Here is a 22,103-nt window from a genome sequence, read left to right as displayed (position 1 = left end):
TTTGTTTTTAATAACTCCTTTTTGTGCCCTTATTTGCTTCTACATAAAATGGCCAGACAGAACTAGACCCCTTACCTACATGGACCCCCAGAGTACAATCACAGTTATTCTTTTATTACAGGAGTAGGGAAACTGACATGCTACTCATCTTTGATTAATTTCTGACTTGGTTTATTAGAACTTGGTTCTAATAAACAGTGGCTTTTGATTTAACCAACACTTCCCTAGGGAACAGCAGGTGCTAAAATTAAAACACAGAACCAAAAAACATCTCTGCCCTGAGGAGAATAAAAAGATTTCCTTCTTTTGACTTACTCTCTGAAGCTACCCAGGGCTGAACTGATTATCTACTTCTGTCTAGAATCACTGTAGTATTATGCAGTTTTTTCTGCAGTTTGACATGCTGTCGTGACCCCTATTAGTATGGGGACATCCCAGTTTTGAGGGCAACAAGTAACACGAGGCTATTTCTTCATAGGGCATCCACTCTTTGTCCATTTATTTGTGATAAAGCTCTAGTGGCCCATATTGCTCACAGGATAATGACTTTCTTGGAAACCAATGCTTAGAAATCAATATATAAATTGAATGCTATGAGTGAAGTCACAGAATAAGGTAAAAAATAAATAACAGAATTATATTCACTGAATATTACGTTCGTGGTACAAATTAAGCCTAACTCAATTTTTTTTTCCTGGATTTTTTAGTTGGATTTGTGAACTGCTGTTTGGGTCATTATTAGAAGCTGGAGCAAGCCTATTCGGCCATGTCTCTTCTCTTTCAGTGACACCAATCATTTCAATTTATGATGCATATATTCAGAATATTAGAGCTAGATGTGACATATAAGGTAATTCTAGAAGCCCTTGCTGAAAGAACAATGCAGCCCCACCTGGATGTCCGGCCCTCTTGGAATAAACACACGGAGGGTACACAGGGAACAGTGGAAGAGGAAAGACCTCTGTCAGACCACGCTTCCACCTTAGAAAGGTCCCGGAAGGCAAAGGGACTCACCCAGGGTGAAAAAGCTTATTAAGCAGAAGAACTAGCACTCACTGGGCTATTTCCTAGGATGGTCCCTTACCTGGTTAAAGACACGTAGGACCAGGAATGTCCTTGAAAATGCACACTGTTGTCTTAGTCATAGTCCCCCTGTGGGTTATGTGCCCAATTTGCTTGTAAACTGACTTGGAAACATCAGTCATTCTCCAATAGTAGGTTAACTTATTTTGCTGGGTGAGCAGTTCATGACGAGGAAGCTGTGATGCTGCTGGGGCTGCCTGATCCTCACTCCTCAGCCCTCAGCACGCTCTGGGCACCAGGTGAAAGGAACCGGCCTAACCCAGACCTCAATTTGCAATTCCCTTCTAATCTTTGTACCCTGAACCTTTGCCAGTTCTATGCTGCATTCTCTCGGCCCTTTTTGAGTCTCGCCTCACTCTAATTACAGTGGTAAAGAGTACAGATTTTGAAGTCAGACTTCCTGGGTTTGAATCCCAGCTCTGCCGCTATCTAATGATGGACTCTTGAGTAAATTACTTAATCTCTCTCCGTTTTGGCTTCCTAATCTATAAAATGGGTGTAATAGTATACCCGATAGGGTTGTTGTATTTAAAAAGATATTACATGAGAGGTATTTAGAACAATGTTTGGCACAGAGTATACTGAATCGGAAAATTATAATTATTGGCTTTGTTTAAAGTATATTCTCACCTACAAGCCTATAGATGATGATGATGATATAACAATAATGGCAACAACAACACTTATGTACCAGGCACTGTGCTGAACGCTTTACACACGTTATTCCAGTTCATCACAGTAAGTCTTTACATGCTACTAATATTATCCTCTTCTCTTCTACCCCTTATTTTTTGCAGATAAGAAAACTAAGGTCTCAAGTAGTAAGAAGCAGCATCGGGACTTGAACCAAAATCTGTCGTGGGGCTTCCCTGGTGGCGCAGTGGTTGGGGGGTCCGCCTGCCGATGCAGGGGACGCGGGTTCATGCCCCGGTCCGGGAAGATCCCACATGCCGCGGAGCGGCTGGGCCCGTGAGCCATGGCCGCTGGGCCTGCGTGTCCGGAGCCTGTGCTCCGCAACGGGAGAGGCCACAACAGGCCCGCGTACCACAAAAAAAAAAAAAATCTGTCTTGGTATCTTCCCAATCTTTCTGAGAAAAGAGCCTTAGAGTTCTTTTAAAGTTCTTTTACTTAAATGGGTTGCCTTACCTCCCATAGAGGTCAGGAAGACTGGAATCCCCACATAGGCTGAAGGGCTGCAGCAGGAGGCAAAGGGTCTCTCCCGGAAGATGTCAGGCATAAGACGGTGACACCATTAATGTCTTAAGCTGCCCACCCTGCCTTCCACCATGTCACATGGCACCCATGTGGGCTGTACGGCTGAGGCCACCTGGACCCCTTACTGATTTGAGTTCAGTATTAGAAAATGTTCTGATTCCAGCCAAAGGGGTACTATTTGTAATCTCAATGTCAGTAGTTCTGGGGAGTCATTTATTTCTACCCCAGCCTTAGGGTAAAGGGAACATCTCTTCCTTTCCCAGATTAGGAAAAAAAAAAAAATTATGATTTTCCTCCCTTCCTTCAGAGCCTATAATAGCCAGGATTTTGCACTCTTGCCTCACGCTCACCTAGTCTCAGTGGTCAATGTATCTTCCATTCATCTAAACTGGTGTCTTCAGCGGAAGGTCTGGGGCTGAAGGACCAGGGGAGAGAGAGAAGGAAGGTGCCCAAGTTTGCTAGAGGAACACCACGCACAGCCTCGTCCCTGCTCCTGTACCACCTGCCCACACGTGTATCTCCTCTGGGGCTCTCTGCCCCCTTCACTCCCACATTGTACCCCAGAGCCTTCACCCAGCACCTCCCAGGACAGCCTTTGGGTGCTCCCCTGAAATGCAGGTGAATCAACAGCATGGCCCCTGTTTTTCCCTAAGACCCACCAGTAGCGCCCACGCTACACCTGGCTCATGGGGCTACATTTAGGAAGTGGAATAGCATGGGAAGGATTTTTACTCTATTCCCTTTCCCCATACCCACCATCATATTTAGCCGTCAAACTATTAGAAGGTGTTGCAAAGCTGAAGTTGAATGTTTGTTATATTAAGAGTGGTAGAAAAAAGAATCTGAGAAAAAAATATATATATATATAACTGAATCACTTTGCTGTACACCTGAAACTAACACAAAATTGTAAATCAATTATAATTAAAAAAAAAAAAAGAGAGGCGGAAAAGCTGTTTGAAGACAGACAAACACAGCTCCAGTGGCCAGGGGAAATAGAAACCCTAGTGGGCAGCTGAGGGGCTGAGAGAGGAAAGATAAGCAAGCAAGTACATTTCTAGGGCCAGTGGAAGAGAACAAAGGGGGAGGATAGCAAGTGGCCTCAGACATAAGCCTTAACCCAAAGGTCCCCTTGTCCCATCCCAGCCTGTCTGGATCTATCCTAAATTTTCCTAACATCCTTAGTTTCTTCCTTACTGGGCACTTCGCCTCAGTCACTGAAGCCACCACCAGCTGCCACTGCTTGGCACAAAAGGTAGGTGAGGAGACAGGGAGTTCCCAAGCCTGTGCTGGAAGAAGAGATGGGCTCCGCACATCCCTAGTTGTTGTGCTCTGAGCATACTTTCCTTTAGAGACAAGGCTGCACGTGGTGCTTGGTCTCCGCAGTACTTTTAGTAGTATGCTTCAGTTGTTACAGGATCCTTAAGGGCTGGGTGTGGAGCTCTAACCTATCCATACATGATGTGTCATGGGTGCTGTCGGTACCCTTCTCAGATCCCTTCCTTGGGCCAGTATGTGCATCCCTAGCTGCTGTGAGTGTTGGTTGCTAAATGCAGCTGCCTCTCTCTCAGAGAACCACCTTTGTTTGCCCTTGGGGGGAACGGGAGATGCCTTGCATTAGGGGTTACCACCAACCTACAGCCAATGAGTGACTGATAATAGGAGTGCAAAAGGCCAGTCTCTTTGCCCCAAGGGACCAACTCTGTGGTCCAATTCCTGCTCTAGAGTTCCCCACAGGATCATGCTAAAGCTGGTCTCCAGCTGAGGCCTCGTCTTGTCTTTGCTTTTATCCCCCTTACCCTATGCTACCTCCCGCGTTCCCCTTCTCCTGAGGCACACCCTCAATAAGCCACTTGCACAAGAACCCCTGTCTCAGGCTCCGCTTCCAGAGAACCTGATCTAAGACACATGCTCATTTCATGTTTATGAGAGGTCCTTTATTGTCACCAGAGCAATACATCTCTGAGAAAACCAAGGCTGAGAAGAGGAGCAGTTTGACAGGACCCTAAGCCAAATTTGGACGTACAATGCAACTCAATTTATAATATTCCTGGGCCTACGCCTAAATGAAGATTTACTTATTCATACTCTAAGGTAATTTTTCCCTTTCTACAGAATATGAGTTATTATACTTATTAAAAGAATTAGATGTGCAGCATTTATTATTAATCAATACATTTGTTACAATTCTTTCAAATGTGGCTGGATGATTCTAAATTACTTTATAATAATTATTCTTACTATGATCATATAAACCTCACATTTTAAATCAGTTGTTGGGTTGTTTTCCCTCCAAGAACTATAAACTCTGTTACTGTGGATGATTGGGTCCCTGATAACGAGGCTCTGGTTAATCCAGCAGTGTTATAAACAGATCAGATTTCCAGTTTGCAATTAATAAAAATATAATTAAATACATAAAGTCAAACCAGAAGATAACTTAATCTTTCTGCTATGATTCAGCAGTCGTATCGGGGACATCATTATAAACCTCAATTATAGCATTGGAGAAGTGTAGGGAGATTGGTCAGTGGCATTCAGGTGGAAAGAATGCCAGCCAGTCCAGACTTTACTGCACGTATTTACAAAGATGCAACTTCTTAACATCAGGCACCACACTCACTGTTTTTCCCCAGTATTCGGATCCTAGTATAGGCTCTTGCGGAGTCCTCCCACAGTTAACCTCAGCTGACTAAATCCATTCTTCTAGCCTACAATTAAAAAACCAAGACTTTCATTTTCGTGGGATTAGCCTCTCAAAAAACTTCTGCCTAAATAAGAAGTCAATCATATTTTAAATCCTATTTCTGAATATATTTGTATTTATTCCTTTTGGTATAACCTGTTATAGTTTCCATTTATAGTTTATGCTTTCTTTTCTTTCTATACTGTACTTCGCTATTTAACATAATAAAATTTTCATCACCCTCCTGCTCCATCAAATTATTGGAGGGTCCTTTAAGGAGTTATTTATGATTTGGTCTCTAAACATTTTAGTATTTTTTTAACAAGAAACTATCATTAAATTAAAAATTCCTACAGGTCTGAGAACTGTTGGTTGTTTCTAAAAAGGCCCTTTATGTGGGTCAAATAAATCACAATATTTATAGATCTTTGCAGTGTTTCAGTATGTGCACAAGATTTTCACTAGGAATGGTGAAGAAAACCACATTTAATTGCTTTCTACACACGGATACTGAAGAGAAGAGGAGAGATGATTTTTTTTCCTTCTAAACTTGTCAGTAACAGTGACTAAATGCAGGCTTGGTAAGATAGGCTGAATAACTTTAAATGATCCCATTTATACAAATTTTAGTATATGACTTCAGGCTTCAAGGTAGCCTTGATATCACAAGATTATTGCTGTAACTCCAGCTATTACATCTGTGTTTCAGGCAAGAATAGTGCTTGAGTCAGCCCTGCTCATAAATAAGGACACACAAATGAGTTTTTCTGGAAGGCCCATATCCACATGGTCAACACTTAGTAACCCCTATCTGCAAGGAAGGTGGTGAAAGAAAACTTATCACTGGGCACAAAATCAGGTTTCTATTACTAAGAAAGAAGTGGAGAAAGGGAATGGGATAGGCAACTAGCATTATCTACCTAATTTTCTCTTTTAGCATCTCTTTCCTCAGATGGCCTGTGAGCTCATATTAATATTAATTTTGTCATATTAATTTTTGTAAGCCCGGAACTAGCACAGTACCATATTTATTATGTTTATAAATTAATGGCGAAAATGGAACTCTCAGCTCGTTATAGGTTAGAAGGAAGAAGATCCAAGGCAAGTATAACAGATGAGTAGGTGACATGAGTTTACTGCATTTATACTATCATTCATTCATTTAATTGTTATTTCAACTAATATTAATTGAGCTACCAGTCTGAGCCAGGCCCTGTGTCAGGCATGGGGGATAGAGTGATAAATACAACAGAGCCCCTGGCTTTAAGAAGGGGGTGGGGGGGGAGAAGTTGGAGGAGGATAGTGAGGGCTCCACTGGTAAACAAGCAATTTCAGGGTCACATGGTAAGAGAACTGAGGAGTGGTCCTGAACCACCATTTGAGGTTAGTAAGCTGTAAGTAGTCTGGGTGAAACACAGAGTGGGGAAAGAAGCAGCGAAAGAGAAGGGAAGATAGGTGGGACTAGCCAATAAAGAAATGTGTAAGTTATACTCAGAAGTCCATATTTTACTCCTTTCAGCACACATACCTACTTGTTTCTAACAAAATGTTTGTTTCTCCCTTGGACTTCCTCATGAACGGATTTCCCAACACGTGGCCCTTAACGGATCTGACCCACTGATAAGCTTCTTCTGGCCTAAACTGTAGTCACAACTGTATTCCATGGGTCTTATCTGAGCATGGTACAACTGTCTTCCCAGCATCCCATCTTACAAGGTGGTGTTACCTGGTGGACCTGTTTGGGAAGTGTTGGTCCAGATACATATTTCTCAAGCTTAGCAATATGATTCCACTGACACAATAAAGAAAAAGTTGCCAGGGATTTCCAGAGAAAGGAGTTTATCCCCAGGAAGAGCAGATGTGAACTTGGTTTCTTAGTGTGTTAACACCTTGGGTTCATTTACATGGGTCACCATAGGGTTATAGGGTTAGTTGGACTAATGAGTCACCACTGCAGCAATGACACAGTCAAAAAAGTTATCCAAATGACAATTTCACTAGTAATGAAGACAACATCTTTGCTTCCTGCAAATAATTCAATTCAGTTCATAACATATATGGCTAGAGATGTATCTACATCAATTCCTATTTTCCTTGCCTAGCTTAGAGAAAGAGACATCCTCCTAACTATGAAGCAGAAGTTACAAAGACAGCGAGAGATTTAAAGATGCTATGCTGTGGCCTTGAAGATGGAAGAGGAGGTCACAAGCCAAGGGATGTGTAAGCTGGAAAAGGCAAGGAAGTGGATTCTCCCCTAGAGCCTCCAGAAGGAAAACAGCCTCCACCTTGATTTTAGGATTTCTCACCTCTAGAACTGTGAGATAACACATTCTTATTGTTATTAGCCACTAAGTTTGTGGTAACTTGCTTACAGTTAGCAGTAGGAAACTGAAACTACATTCAATATGTCTCTAGGTGCTGACCCCACTTGTTCATTCTCTTTGCTCTCCATGTATGTCTCTCTCCCTTCAGATTCTCTTCTTTTCTGAATCCATCCTCTCAGATTCTTTTCTTGAAAATCAAATCTGATTACGTCACAGGGCTTGAAGGGCATGAATACTCACTCATCTAGTTAGGTTACTTTCAGGGAATATAATTAGAAAGCAGAAATAAGAGTTGTTTACAAATCCTGCCAAAGACATTTGGTGTGATCTCAGGAAGGCTTAACAGGGATGTGATTATGGCTAAGAAAGCTCAGAACAAATTATACTATATGCTGAGGAAAGAATGCATTAACCACAGGGGGCTGAGGTAGGGAAGAGATTTTTCTGGGTTTATCCGGGCTGGACAAAGGTAACTTCACTGACTTCTGCAGCCACCAGTAAGGCACACTCTGATCTGGAGGTGGGGATACCTTACCAGGTACCTGGATCCTAGTAAGTGCTTCCCCTAAATAGTGGACACAGATATTCAATCATAGCAAATTTCATCTGATTTAAATGCTGGTCACATGAAAGGCAGCTGTCATGAGTCGGTCAACTTGTTCACCTCTGGATGCATGATAAAATCAAGGGCAGGACCCTCCTGGTGACCAACAGAAACTAGATTAAGGTTCTTCTACTTGGTAAGATCCTGAGTCCTGGTTTAACAATAGCCACACTCCTTCCTGTTATCTATCACTCATCCCGGTTTCAAGACCTGCATAAAAGACGGATGACTATGGCTGATTCATTTTGTTGCGCAGTGGAGGCTAACACGACATTGTAGAGCAACCATACGCCAATAAAAATTAATAATAATAGGGCTTCCCTGGTGGCGCAGTGGTTGAGAGTCCACCTGCCGATGCAGGGGACACGGGTTCGTGCCCCGGTCCGGGAAGATCCCACATGCCAAGGAGCGGCTGGGCCCGTGAGCCATGGCCGCTGAGCCTGCGCGTCCAGAGTCTGTGCTCCGCAACGGGAGAGGCCACAACAGTGAGAGGCCCGCGTGCCGAAAAAAAAAAATAATAATAATAATAAAAAAGAATACGCCAATAAAAATTAATAATAATAAAAAAAAGAAGGATGACTCTCACAGCAAAAAAAGGGAGGAAGGTCCTAGAAAAGAAGGTGGGGTCAACACTGGCAAATGCCACAAAGGGCACCGGAAGATGGGGACTGAATTTTTCCATTAGATTTGGCAATTAGGCAGTGACTGATGTTACTCAGTGGAATTAAAGGTTGACAAGGGAATGAGGCCTTAGGAAATGTTAACATTAAGGCTGGAAAACTCCTCAGGGAAGAGGATCCATGCCCTACAGAGCCTCTTAAAAAAAGTTCCCGGGCTTCCCTGGTGGCGCAGTGGTTGACAGTCCGCCTGCCGGTGCAGGGGAAGCGGGTTCGTGCCCCGGTCCGGGAAGATCCCACGTGCCACGGAGCGGCTGGGCCCGTGAGCCATGGCCGCTGAGCCTGCGCGTCCGGAGCCTGTGCTCCGCAGCGGGAGAGGCCACAGCAGTGAGAGGCCTGCGTGCCGCAATTAAAAAAAAAAAAAAAGTTCCCTCGGGCTTTACACTTGAATCATAGAGAACTTTTCTTGTCCCCAAATCCTCCAAATGTTGATTAGCCAAAGTTTAGTCTTACCATCAGCTCTCCTCAGTTCACCTCTGAGGTAGAGGAACTAATGAGCTGTGCAATAACTAAAGGTCAAAATAAAAAGAGGAAGAAACAAAAAGCCTACAAACCCAAACTCCAAACAAAACAAATCAAGCCCTGAGTAAGACGAGTGGTAACAAGTTGTGCTTCAAATGTAATATTCCCGTTTCGATGATTAAAAAAGCAAAAAAGCAAAGCAAAAAAAAAAAAAAAAAAAAAAAAAAAACCCAAAAAACCGAGTGTCTGGAGAATCAAAAGGGACATTTTATAATTGGAATGCTTCCTCGCACCTCATCCATTATTCATCCTCATCCCATTTCCCTCCAAACTGATAGCTGTTCCTGAGTTGTGGGCTTGTGTGAGCACAAGTCTGGCCCAAAGACTGGATTCTGTCTGGTGGCTAGAGTAAATTGCATGCCGTAAAAAAGAGGTGGAATGATGAAAACAACACACACATCTGAGTTTCCATATAAAAGCATTGCTTTCCTTCATTGACAATTTGCTGTATATAAAGGTAGATGCGTGTGCATATGCGTGTGCGTGTGTGTGTGTGTGTGTGTGTATGTGGTGGGGTGGGGAGCGGTTTTCTGAATCTGAGCCCAGCTCTTTCTAAACTTGGTTACTCACGTCTGATTCATTCGCTGTGTTTTTCGTCTCCTGTCTCTGTCACTGCCTGCTGCTGAGAAGGGGGTCGCTGAATCATTGCCACTCCAGATGAAAAGCAATTCAAACCCAGTCCTGAGGGGATGGAAGGGCCTTTTTTTTTTTTTTTTTTTTAAAGAGTCCGCAGGAAAAGCCTCCTACTTTCCGGGGTGACGGTGGAGGGCAGTTTTGCAAGTCTCATCCCCAGGCTATGGAAGATTTTGCTCCGTGAGAGTCAGCGAGGCACCGGTCATCTCACCACTTCTGGCTTTCAGGTCCAAGGGTCTCGGCTGGCTGGGGGTGTGCGACCGGCCGGGCGGCGTGGGGGCCGTGCCGGGGGGTATGGGGCGGGGGACCGAGAGCCCGAGAGGCTGCGCCACGCTCCCCGCCGCTTTAAAAGCTCCCACAATGCAGCGCTGGCGTCCCAGTTCCGTTACACTGTCTCCCGGCGCGGGCGAACCGGCGAGGCGCGGGCGGGGGAGCAGGGGAGCGGCGGCTGTAACCCGAGCGCACGGCCGAGGGGGGCGCCGGCGCGCCGCCGCTCTCGCGCGCTCAGCCAGCGGCCCGGCGAAGGGGCGGAGCCTCCAGCCGCCCGGCCCGGCCCCCGGCCCGGCCCCCCGCCCAGAGGCACCGGCCGCGGGAGCGAGCCGGCCGCGGACTCCGCCGCCTACGCTTGCCCGGCGTCCCGCACCGCGCCCGGCGCTCGGCTCCTTGCCCAGCCTCGCCTGCCCGCTGGCCCGCGGCATCGGCGCAGCGCTGGGAGCGGCTCCCGCCGGCGGTGCCGCGGTTGCCCGCGCGCTCGCACACCCAGGCACCCCCGCCCGGGGCGTCCGCGCTCACCTAGCGCCGGCCAGGAGGTGCGCGGAGAGGGCGCGCCAGGGAGCTGGGGCCTCCCGCCGGTGCGGGGCGCGCGGCCGGAGGAGCGCCGGGGAGCGAGGCGCGCCGGGCTGCGTGGCCGAAGACCGGCGCTGGGCGGCCGCCGGGCGCCGCCGCGTCCCCAGCGCCCCGGCCGGCCCCGCGGGGCGGCCTGCGGGGGCGGCGCAGTTGCGAAACTGAGTAAGTATTAACTTTACTAGGCGGCCGAGATCTCTGGGCAGCGTCTGGGACCCCTCCCTCCTCCTCCTGGAGCCTCCGAGCTCTCCCTTCCCCGCCCCTCTCTCTGCACCTCGGATTTCTTCGTCCGATCTGCCCCCGCCCCGCCGCCGCGGGCTCCAGCTTCCTCCAGTTCACCTTTTCCCCGCTGTCTCCTCTTTGCGCGTTCTTCTCGCCGCACACACGCGCTTTGACCGAGAGTACGAGCTTGTTTCCAGCCTCTGTTTCCTCCCAGTGTCCTTGGCCGGGGAGTTTAGAGGCCACTTTTGTTGGAAAGGGAAATGTATGTCTGGCTTCTTTAATTTCGCTCCAAATGGAAATCGGATGCTCGCTTGCCGAGCGACTGCTTGGTGAACGCTTATTTTTTTTTCCTCTGAAAAGATGATTGGTTTACAGGTTTTTAAATGTTGTTTGAACGATTAACCATTCTCCGTGCCTATTTCCCCTTGCCGCCAACCCATCTGGGGAGGGGAGTCCAGAAGAGGGGACTTTCAAAGTAATTCCGTTTTGCAAACTAGAAACTTTGAAGAGGGTACGTCGCGGAGAGCTTAAAAAGATTGAAGCCGAAGGGACGTGAGCTTTGAATGTGGGGTCCTCGTGTAGCACAGGATCTTTCACGCCAGATACCTGGGCTCGTAATCGAGTGTTGCGTTGTTATTTTAGCATCCTAGAGCCGCCTGGTTGCTGAACCACTACTTTCTCAGCATCAAACGGCAATCTTGAGCAGTGCAGGCGTTGGCTATAATTGCGGGTCAGTATTGCCCCTGATCTTTAGGCATTTAGACGGGAAATAGATGCAGGGCACGTTTCATAGCTGACTTAAACCCGTCAGGTTAACCTTGCCAATACATCAAAGCACTGCGTTAAAAAAATTCCTCCAGCCTGGTGACACAGAGGGACGAACATTTATGGATTTTCCAGTGTAATGTGTCTCAGGAATTCTTCGTTAGATCTGTTTTGTCTGCAGGAAGCACCTTTAAATATGGATAGATTTCTGATTTTCTGTCGGTGGAATTAACCACCCATTCTGGTAGGAGGCTCCAGGTAATCTTTTATTTTTATTTATTTATTTATTTTTAGATTTATTTATTTTATTTATTTATTTTTGGCTGCATTGGGTCTTCGTTGCTGCCTGCGGGCTTTCTCTGGTTGCGGTGAGTGGGGGGCTACTCTTCGTTGCTGTGCGCCTCCTTCTCATTGCGGTGGCTCCTCTTGTTAAGCTCTAGGCGCGCAGGCTTCAGTAGTTGTGGCACGTGGGCTCAGTAGTTGTGGCTCGCGGGCTCTAGAGCGCAGGCTCAGTAGTTGTGGCTCGGGGGCTTAGTTGCTCTGAGGCATGTGGGATCTTCCCCGACCAAGGCTCGAACCCGAGTCCCCTGCATTGGCAGGCATATTCTTAACCACTGAGCCACCAGAGAAGTCCCAGTCTTTTATTTTTTAATTTTCATTTTTCTTAACTCTTTCATCTCTGGGTTGCCAGGAGTTGGCAATCATGTTGTGAAGGAACAGAAAAATGGGAAGCTTTCTTAATGGATTTTCAGCATCCCATCCTTTGCCTGGGTGAGGCAGTAGTGAATGCCAGCTAGCCCTCTGCAGGGAGAGGTACTGCGTGGACACAGGAATCAGGAGGCAGGACAGAGCGGTATTGTTTTGGAGGATGGTTTGTGTGAGATTTTATCTTTTAGCTGGCATATCAGTTGTACTTTTAATTCTATTTATCCCCGTGGGGAACTATCCCAAACCATAAATATTATATGTGACCATACCCCACTTAAAGAAGACTGAACATAATTTGATGATTGGACTTTTGAAGGATCAGACCCAACAAAAATATAATTTGTAATGTAGACGGTAAAACCTTTCAAAAATCCTCCCCTTTCTCATTTTCTCTCCTTTTAAGAGTCTTAAGACAGTACTCTCAATACACAGTTGGCAGTAATGCATTGAATTCTTTCTAGGTTCATTGATAAGACCTAATTTGGGGGCTTCAGTAGCTGAGGGGGACATCAGAGAGCTCAGAGGGAGGAAATCATGGGACTGTGCTGAGAGGAAAGGCATTTCAGTTTGCTGAAGTGTCAGCATGCTGCAGGGAAAAGCAATTTAAAAGAAGTGAGAATGTTTAGATTGTTTTTAGTGTGCATGTTTCCTGAATTTGGCATTCAGTTGAGATATTTAGGAATTGCAGAATTTAAATTCTGTGAGGTTGTGGTATCATTTCTTTTTGCCTAGTATTTTATTTTTATTAAGGTTTCGATTTATTAATGTGAATCTCAGTGCTTGGCTTTTGTAGCCTCTGTACTGCGTGGCTTGCATTAATTTTTGACTTGGTCATTTTGAGAAATGATGAGTGTTTCAGAGTTTCTTACTCATTAATTGATGTGTCTTATGTTGATGTAGGTAATGAGAGTAAAAATGTTGTTCAGTGTTGAATATTGTTGCTCTTTCCATTATGGCTGATTCCTGGCATAATGGCTTTGCTCATTTCTTGTAAACCATTAGGGTCCTAGATATCTTGCTAGCGTTCAAAACATAGCAGAACTCTTTGCGGGTAGCAGTGGAGTGGAGATGGGAGTGGGATAGGAACACATTGTGCATCATAACCCTGAGGATTGGATTTTTAAAATAATGTATCACCTGTTTTCTCTCCTGCTAGCTTGCTCCAACCCTAAATAGATTTCAAACTTCAAAGCTTTCTGCAAAATGGGGCTATTATTACTAAGAGCGATGCTGCGACAAGTAGAACACCTCACATGGTGCCTGGCCCATCTTAGCCAGTAAATGGCAGCATCTGTGACTTCTTGAAAAATGAGCCCATGATTACTCAACCTTTCAGACTGTTCCTCCTCAGTTTTTCATCTCATGCATCTAATGAGTGGCTCAGGCCAGAAGGCTGGAGTTATCTTCCACTCTGTGTTCTGTTCTGTCACACACACACACACCCCCACACACCCAACCAGTTTGTCACAAAGTCCTGTCTACTTTTCGGGTATAATCTCTTTCAAACCTGATTTTCTTTCCAACCTGATTTCCCGTCTCCACTGTGCTCCCATCCCAGTTCAAGCCACCGTCCTCTTTCCCGCTGCAGAGGCCTCCGGCTCACACTCTGCGCATCCTTCCAGTCCCTCTTCCACCAGCAGCCAGAAGGAGAAAAAAGAAGTCACTTGATCTCTAAAGTCTTCAGAGTTCTTACTCTTGGGGTAAAATATAAAATCTTCAACATTCCTACAAGGTCCTGTGTCATTTGGTCCCGTCCCCCATTTTCATCTCTGGCCAGCCACGTGATTCAGCTCTCTAGCAGACTCACCTCAGGGCTCCTGCCGGTGGTCTATTTCAGGACCACCTCCTGGAGTAATTTCTCATCCTTGGGTGCTGGTTCAGATATCCTCTATAAAAGTCTTCCCTGAGAAGGCCACCCGTGTCGTCATGCGACTTAGAACCCCTTGATTGTCTCCCTCATAGCAGTTATCTTTTCCTTCTTAATATTTACCACAGTTTATAATTATGTGTTATTTCTTTAATGTTTCTCTCTTGCTCCTGAGGGTAGAAATAATGCCTGGTTTGTTCACCAGTCTGTACCCAGTGCCTGGTGTGTATAGAGTAAATGCTCAATAAATAGTTATTGTTGTAATGAATAAGATAGTAATACGACTTGTGATTTGTGTATTGATTGCCTTCTTTATCACTGTTAAATCTGCTTCTAACACAAAAGCCAGACTGGCTGTCTCCTACAGTCCTTCTTTGTTGGTTTTATGTATAACATGAAATATCCTTTGCAGGTACCAGGTAAAATGAATACATTAGAGCTCTGTGGAAAATTCATAAATAAATTGAGACACCTTTTTTTTTTTAATTCTTATTTATTTATTTATTTATTTATTTATTTATGGCTGTGTTGGGTCTTCGTTTCTGTGCGAGGGCTTTTCTCTAGTTGCAGCGAGCGGGGGCCACTCTTCATCGCAGTGCGCAGGCCTCTCACTATTGCGGCCTCTCTTGTTGTGGAGCACGGGCTCCAGATGCGCAGGCTCAGTAGTTGTGGCTCACGGGCCCAGCCGCTCTGGGCCTAGCCGCTCCGGGCCTAGCCGCTCCGCGGCATGTGGGATCTTCCCGGACCGGGTCCGAACCCGTGTCCCCTGCATTTGCAGGCAGATTCCCAACCACTGCGCCACCAGGGAAGCCCCGAGACACCTTTTAATTGGTGTTACCCTTGTGATTTTCTGTTGTAGATAATCCTTTTTCTAAGTACATCATTAAAGGAATTATGGTTTTTTCATCAGCACAGGATTACTGAAAGAAAAAAAAAACTTAACCATGTCACATTATTTTGCACATGTCATATGACAACATGTTAGTCAGCAGCTGTGGATTGCACCAGTGCTTGGATTCAAAGGAAGAAAGGGCAAACTGGAGTAGAGAAAGGAGAGTTATAGTTCTAAGGCTGTTTAGTACTGTCCAGCTATTGCTGTGACCTGAATAAATAACTAGGGTCACTTGGCCATTTAGTTAAGGTAGAGAGGTAGTTGCTTAAAAATGGGAGCCACCTAGAGGTCTGGAAGTTCTTTTTTTCCTCTCACTAAAGCAATTCCTTGCTTTAGCCAAAAAAGTCTCATGACTTTCCAAGGCCAAGGAAGGCTTAAAGCATGGAGTGTTTTTGTCATGTGGTTGCTCTTTACAAAATATTAGCTTGATGTACTATAACTCTTAAGTACTTGTGTCTTTATTAATGTTTCTGGCCTCTACTTCTTACATAATCACCCACAGTTTCTTTTGACTTTCGTTGTTTAGGGCTTTAGTTTCCTCTTAGAACTTTCCCTCACACCCTAGAGTGAAGTAATTCCAATTCTTTTCTAGTTTGGTATCTGGTGGGTCACTAAGTGTACAGGGAACCTGGGAGTTGATTGTAGGACTTATTTCTTTGCCCTCAACCTCTAGGTTTCCCCAAAATGTTACACGTCTTTGTGGTTTGGACCCTGAGTTTTTGCCAGCCAGAAGCCAGATGCCCTTGGGTTGGGAGAGCACAGCAGGGAGGATTAAAGAATTTTTAACCCCCTACTATGTGCCAAGTTCTGGGCTAGGTGCTCTCACAAAAGAAGAGTGAGTAGTTCACCTGGTCAACATCATGAAGAGGAATCTTAAGCTTTTCATACATTTGCTTCCCTCAAGGAAGTTGTCCCTGTTGTTTCCTCATTTCCCCACCTTGTATTTTCTAGTCGGGAAGGCATGACAAGTAGAGATGTCCTCTCTAGCCAGACCCTTTACCTCACGTTGGTACTTATTTAGACCTGATTTTCCTTGTCTAAAAATACTGGGAGTGGGGCTGGAGAGGGGCACACCGTGTGATTTGCCTTTGTGGGAGGTCTTTGTGCCCCCAGGACATTTGCATCAGGAGTAGCCACCATACGCCGGAGAAGAAAGTTCTGGTTGGAAGCCCTTGTTTATTCTTTCCCTCTTGTATACATGCTTACAGGCTACTTTGGGTGACCTTGAACAAGTTTCCTGGAGCTTTTTAGCACCAATAATATTTATTGCCTATTTATTTCACAGCCTTGCTATAGGATTTAGAAGACTTATTTTGGGCAATTTTTTTGGTCACATTCAGATATATCACAAATCTCATTGCAGTTAACTCCAGTGCTGTCCAAGTTTTAGGCATTGAGAAAGATATTTTCTTATTCAGCAGTGTATGTTTTTGTGTGTGTGTGTGTGGTACGCGGGCCTCTCCCTGTTGTGGCCTCTCCCGTTGCGGAGCACAGGCTCCGGACGCGCAGGCTCAGCGGCCATGGCTCACGGGCCCAGCCGCTCTGTGGCACGTGGGATCTTCCCGGACCAGGGCACGAACCCATGTCCCCTGCATCGGCAGGCGGACTCTCAACCACTGCGCCACCAGGGAAGCCCAGCGGTGTATGTTTTATTCTTTGTTTTGATAAGAAGTCAGATATAAATACAGGTTGTAACAAGAGGAGAATTGTGATAATTTTCTACCAGGTTTTATTCATGTGGGTGATATATTTTGTCACTCTTGTTAACTGTCATAGGCTTCTGAGTGCTAAGTCATGTTTATCTTTAATTATAGTAATTTTATTATTGGAAGATCACTTTAAGTTATTCCAGATATAAGTGTATACATTGAAAAAATTAGGGTTCTCCTAATGGATAGATGCTGGACAGAAAAGTAAGTTCTTACTTTTTTTTTTTTTTTTTGATTCAAATATTTACTGAGCAGCTAAGGAGATACAAAGGTGATTAAAACATGGTCAAATGGACTTCCCTGGTGGTCCACTGGTTAAGACTCTGCACTTCCAATGCAGGGGGTGCGGGTTGATCCCTTATCGGAGAACTAAGATCCCGCATGCCCCGCAGCACGGCCAAAAAAACTGGTCAAAGAGGTGAGGCAAATGCACAAGTAATAGAAAGCAAGTATAAGGCTCACAGAATCAAAGTGGGATTTTAGTTACCCAACCAGGGATTGAACCCGGGCAGGCCCGCAGCGGTGAGAGCAGAGTGCAAGTCCTAACTACTGGACCACCAGGGAATTCCCCAGTAAGCTCTTACTTTTATTTTTGCTTAAAATATTTGAATAGGTCTATAATCTCTGAACCTAGCTCATGCCCTCCATTGTAATTTGTCTAGTCTTGATTACCTGTTTCTTCTGTTATATTCTACTGAGTATGGACATACAGTGAATATTTGAAAGTGCACTTCAGTTAAAAGCCTGGCTAGACCTGGGTAGCCTTAGGGAAGTTATGATACTGACCCAGCCTCATGTTTTCTGGTCTCTAAATGGGGCTACTAATTTGTCACTCTGGGCTAGTTTGGAATAAAAGAGGTGTCTGTGTGTGTCTCTGTATGGAAGTGAATGTATATGAAGTGTCTCAGTGAGGAGGTAGCACCTTTCCCTCACCCAGCTCCAGTGAGCTCTGTCTGAACTGGGAGTCTGAACAGGCCTCAGGGCTCTCTGTCTGTCCAGACCGATGGTCTGGGAGCACCTGAGTTAGAGGAAGCACTGTCAGTGTAGATCATCCAAGCGTGGGAGTAGAACGTTTACTAGTTGACATGGAAGACCCTCCCCACTCACCAGTCTGGAGGTGTCTATCTCCAAGGGCTTTCTCCATTGGTAATGCTTCCTCTCATTGAATTTCAATCTCACTTCCCTTGGCTCCTGACCCTCAGCGTGGAAAGAACATGCTGAGGTCTCTCTTGACATTGCTGCTCCTTCTAGCTGTCTCCTCTCTCAGCCACCTTCTTACAGGAGCCGTCTGTGCTTAATACTTCTGCCACATCGCTGGCCAACTCGCTCTCCAAAGGTACCATTTCTTAGAAACATGTCTTGCCACAGGTACCAATATCTTAATTGCCGGAATCAATGGAAGCTTTTCACCCCAGTATAACCAAAGCTTTTTGTAGCATGTTCACACTGTTGAGCGATCTCCCTCTGTCTTTTTTTTTTTTTTTTTTTTGGCTGCATAGGATCTTTGTTGCTGAGCGCAGGCTTTCTCTAGTTGCACCAAGCCAGGGCTACTCTTCGTTGCGGTGCACGGGCTTCTCATTGCAGTGGCTTCTCTTGTTGCAGAGCACGGGCTCTAGGCGCATGGGCTTCTCACTGCGGTGGCTTCTCTTGTTGCAGAGCACGGGCTCTAGGCGCACGGGCTTCAGTAGTTGCAGCACGCGGACTCAGTAGTTGTAGCACGCGGGCCCCAGAGCCCGCAGGCTTCAGTAGTTGCAACGTGAGGGCTCAGTAGTTGCAGCATGCAGGCTCTAGGGCATATGGTCTTTAGTAGTTGTGGCTCGCAGGCTATAGGACTCAAGCTCAGTAGTTGTGGTGCATGGGCTTAGTTGCTCTGCAGCATGTGGGATCTTTCCGGACCAGGGATCGAACCCATGTCTCCTGCATTGGCAGGCGGATTCTTAACCACTGAGCCACCAGGGAAATGCCTCCCTCTGTTTTGAAATTTCTCCTTGGCTTCCTTGTCACCACTCTTTCTTTGTTCATTCATTCATTCATTCAGAGTGAACTGCATGCCCTTCCATGCATGGGGCTGTAACAGCACAAAACACATAGAACTCCTCTTCTTATGGAAAGCATACTCCATTAGGGGGAGTTAGATAATAAATGAGTAATGAGTAATTTTACATTCTTTATATAATGCTAAATGTTTTGCAGGAAAAATATATAGCAAGGTGGAGGAACTGAGAATGCTGGGGGTGGGAGTGGAGGTGTGATTTGGTATTGGATGGGCAGGAAGTCCTCACTGAGGAGAGCACATGTGAGTAGAGATGGTAATGAAGCAAAGGAGCCAACTCGGTAGCTGTCTGGAGGAAGACACTCGAGGTCGAGGGGACAGTGAGTGCAGAGGCCCTGGAGCAGGCGCATACGGGTGTGTGCACGTCAGAGCAGCCAGACCAGTTGCAGGAGATGAAGTAAAAGAGCTAATGGGGACCCCTACACTAGGGCCTTATCGGCTGTGACAAGGATCTTGGTTTTTATTCTTGAGGGAGAAGACTGTTAAGGGTCTTGAACAGAGGAATGAATGAACTGGAGAATAATGTGGAGTAGTCGGCAAGAGTATGACTTGTGGAGCTGGCTGTCTGGGTTAAGATCTCAGCTCTACACTTACTGGCCCTGTGACCCTGCAGTAGTCCAGTAACTTCTCTGGGCCTCTTCGGTAAAATGGGAGTAGGAATGATACCTATCTCCCAGTGTTGTGAGGTTTCAATGAGTTAATATTTGTACAGAACGGAGCACGGCAGATCGTAAGTATTATAAAAGTGCTTATTAAATAAAATTAGTAAAGTTGAAAAGGTTCACATTGCTGTCATGCGGAAAGGGCTTCTCAAGGAAAATTAAGAATAAAAGTAGGAAGCCAAAACATGGAAACAGCCTAAGTGCTCATCAGTGGATGAATGGATAAAGAAAATGTACTGTGTGTGTGTGTGTGTGTGTGTGTGTGTGTATACATACACACACACACACACACACACACACACACACACACACACAGTGGAATATTACTCTGCCAGGAAAAAGAAGGAATCCCATCATTTGCCACAAACATGGATGGACCTGAGGACATTATGCTAAGTGAAATAAGTTAGAGTAAGACAAATACTGTATGATCTCACTTGTATGTGCAGATTTTAAAAATTGCACAAATGAGGGGTGGGGATGGAGAGGTGGGGGGGTAAAATGGGAGAAGGGGGTCGTACGGTACAAACTTACCTTATAAGTCCTGGGGATGTCATGTACCGTATGGTGACTTAATAAAAAGGGAAGAAAAGAAAAGAATTGAAGCAGGAAGACCACTTAGGATATGATTGCAATAATTCAGGCAAGGGATGGAGTAGATAAAGTGCTCGTGGTGGAGGTGGGAGAATCGTCACATAGTGGTGTGTTTGGAAATGGGGATGACCTATTGGCTGGAGCGTGAGATCTGCTTTTCCTTCCATCGCCGCTCTTTCAGACTAAGCCTTCTCTGCTGCCTCCTCTGCCTTTTGTGTTTGGCTCTCAAACACAGGTACCACTTGGAAATAGATTGGTTGTCATAGAGTCTAGGTTGTGGGTGTGTCTGGTGGTCAGTGGGCAGGGGCTGAGGCAGGGGTGCTCAGCATCCTTCGTGGTGAAGACTTGTCCCTTGTACTTTGCCAGTGACACGCTGGTTGAGAAATGCTGCTTGAGACCTTCCCCCCCAGACCCCCAGGTCCAGGATTTCTTAACCTGTTGTTCTATGTGGGCAGCAGAGGGCCTGTAAGCTGCCTGGAATATTTTCCAAAATGTTTTTTGTTTATATGCTCTGTACTCTGACTTCCAGACCCCTCTCCACTGATCCGTACAGCACTCCCTTTGGATCAGCACGCCTCCTGACTTCTTCCTTGATTTCCTATCTGGGTTTTTGGCATCATCATCCACTTTATTCCTAATCTTGACTTTTCTGTGCCACCTCACCTTGACTAATTCATCTGGTTGTGATTGTACCTTCTGGATAGCTCAGGAAATCTCTTCCATTTCTCCATCATTCACTACCCTAATTTAGCGTCTCTCATGTAGACTGTTGCCGCTTCACTGGTCTCCCCACCTGAGACCCATCTTCTACATGTCGCCAGATGAGCTTTCGGGTACACAGATCTCACTGACTTGCTAAAAACTCAACTCCATCACTGCCTACAGGGTTGAGTTCTGACTCTGTTGCCGCCCACAGGAAACTTGGCTCTGGTCCCCTGCCCTGTGGCTGCCCTCCCTCCCTGCTTGGCTGTGCTCCAGCTCTCCCTCCCTACCCATCCTCATGTGCCAGGCTCTAGCAGAACTAAATTAATACATTGATGCTGAAACATCTAAACATGCTATTTGATCACATGAAAAAAATGGTTCAGCCTCTCCCTTACGTGCCAAAATACCCTATAGCTCTAAAACCCAGCCTGGCTCACCTCTGTTCCTGGATGAGGTGCTCACTCCCATAGGAGTCCATCTTGCTTTCCTCCTCTACCATATGCATGTATATTTCTCTTCCTTTGCATTGTAATTTCAGATGCTCTCTACTTCACACAGCTGAGCTTCCGAGAGGCTCTTCTTAAGCTCATTTGTTCACAGGTTCAAAGTGACTAAGAAGACTAAGCTTGCAGTGCCCTGATCCAGTTCAAGGAGTCTAAGTTTGTTCTTTGAAGCTTTGCAACCAGTCATGTCTTTGCTGCTGGATGTTTTGTGTGGCATCTCTTTCTAAAGTGGAGCAGCTTTGTCTACATTGAAAATCTCTTGAGACAGGTAGCTCCTTCATGGTCTCTTTGGAGCCCTGGGGACCTCTTTAGTAGACCTTGGTGTCCAAGTTCACTTGTCACCTCTTGATTTGTAGGAGCCTTCAGTGGGCTCAGTCCTGGCCGTGCTCAGCCTTTCTGTTCTAGAACAGTTTCCTGGCCTCCTGAACTGACTTTGGACCAAGTTTCCACCTTTGGTTCTGATCCTCCTGTTGTATTCAGGACGGAAAAACTTCTGAAGATCTCTCTTCTGTTTGGCTAGTTGTTATGGCTAGGTTATCATAGGTATAGGTTAGCTTTTCTCACCCTCGCCTCATTCATCCTTTGCTCTTCAGGCTTCTTCCCAGTCTTCATTCCATATGCAAAAGGAAAAAAGAAAAATATTTTTCACCATTCTCAGCTATTTTTATTAGCTCTCCCTTTGTGTCTGTCATAATTGAGTCTCTTTTTTTATTAGCACTGTAAACATGTACTGTACTTTTGCATTATCAGATATGATGGGGTTAATAATGTTTGTAAAATTATTTAAAACGTGTTTTAAGTACAGCAAACACCTTCATTCATAGACTAACGAACAT

General features: G+C 45.6%; 1 protein-coding gene across 1 annotated transcript in view; it reads right to left on the bottom strand.

The window, feature by feature from the left end:
• Positions 1-10,442, bottom strand: part of LOC307060466 (uncharacterized protein) — a gene marked incomplete at its 5' end in the record, with an annotated part of 303,642 nt that extends 293,200 nt beyond the window's left edge. Inside the window, one exon of the mRNA XM_079714967.1 lies at positions 9,682-10,442. Coding sequence (XP_079571093.1) covers positions 9,906-10,442 — 537 coding nt within the window. The 3' untranslated portion in view covers positions 9,682-9,905. The remainder of the gene's footprint in view (positions 1-9,681) is intronic.
• Between the last annotated feature and the right edge of the window lie 11,661 nt (positions 10,443-22,103).

This window comes from Hyperoodon ampullatus, assembly GCF_949752795.1.
Source record: "Hyperoodon ampullatus genome assembly, chromosome: 11".
NCBI classification, from domain to species: Eukaryota; Metazoa; Chordata; class Mammalia; order Artiodactyla; family Ziphiidae; genus Hyperoodon; species Hyperoodon ampullatus.
This window is presented reverse-complemented; position numbering and strand designations above follow the sequence as displayed.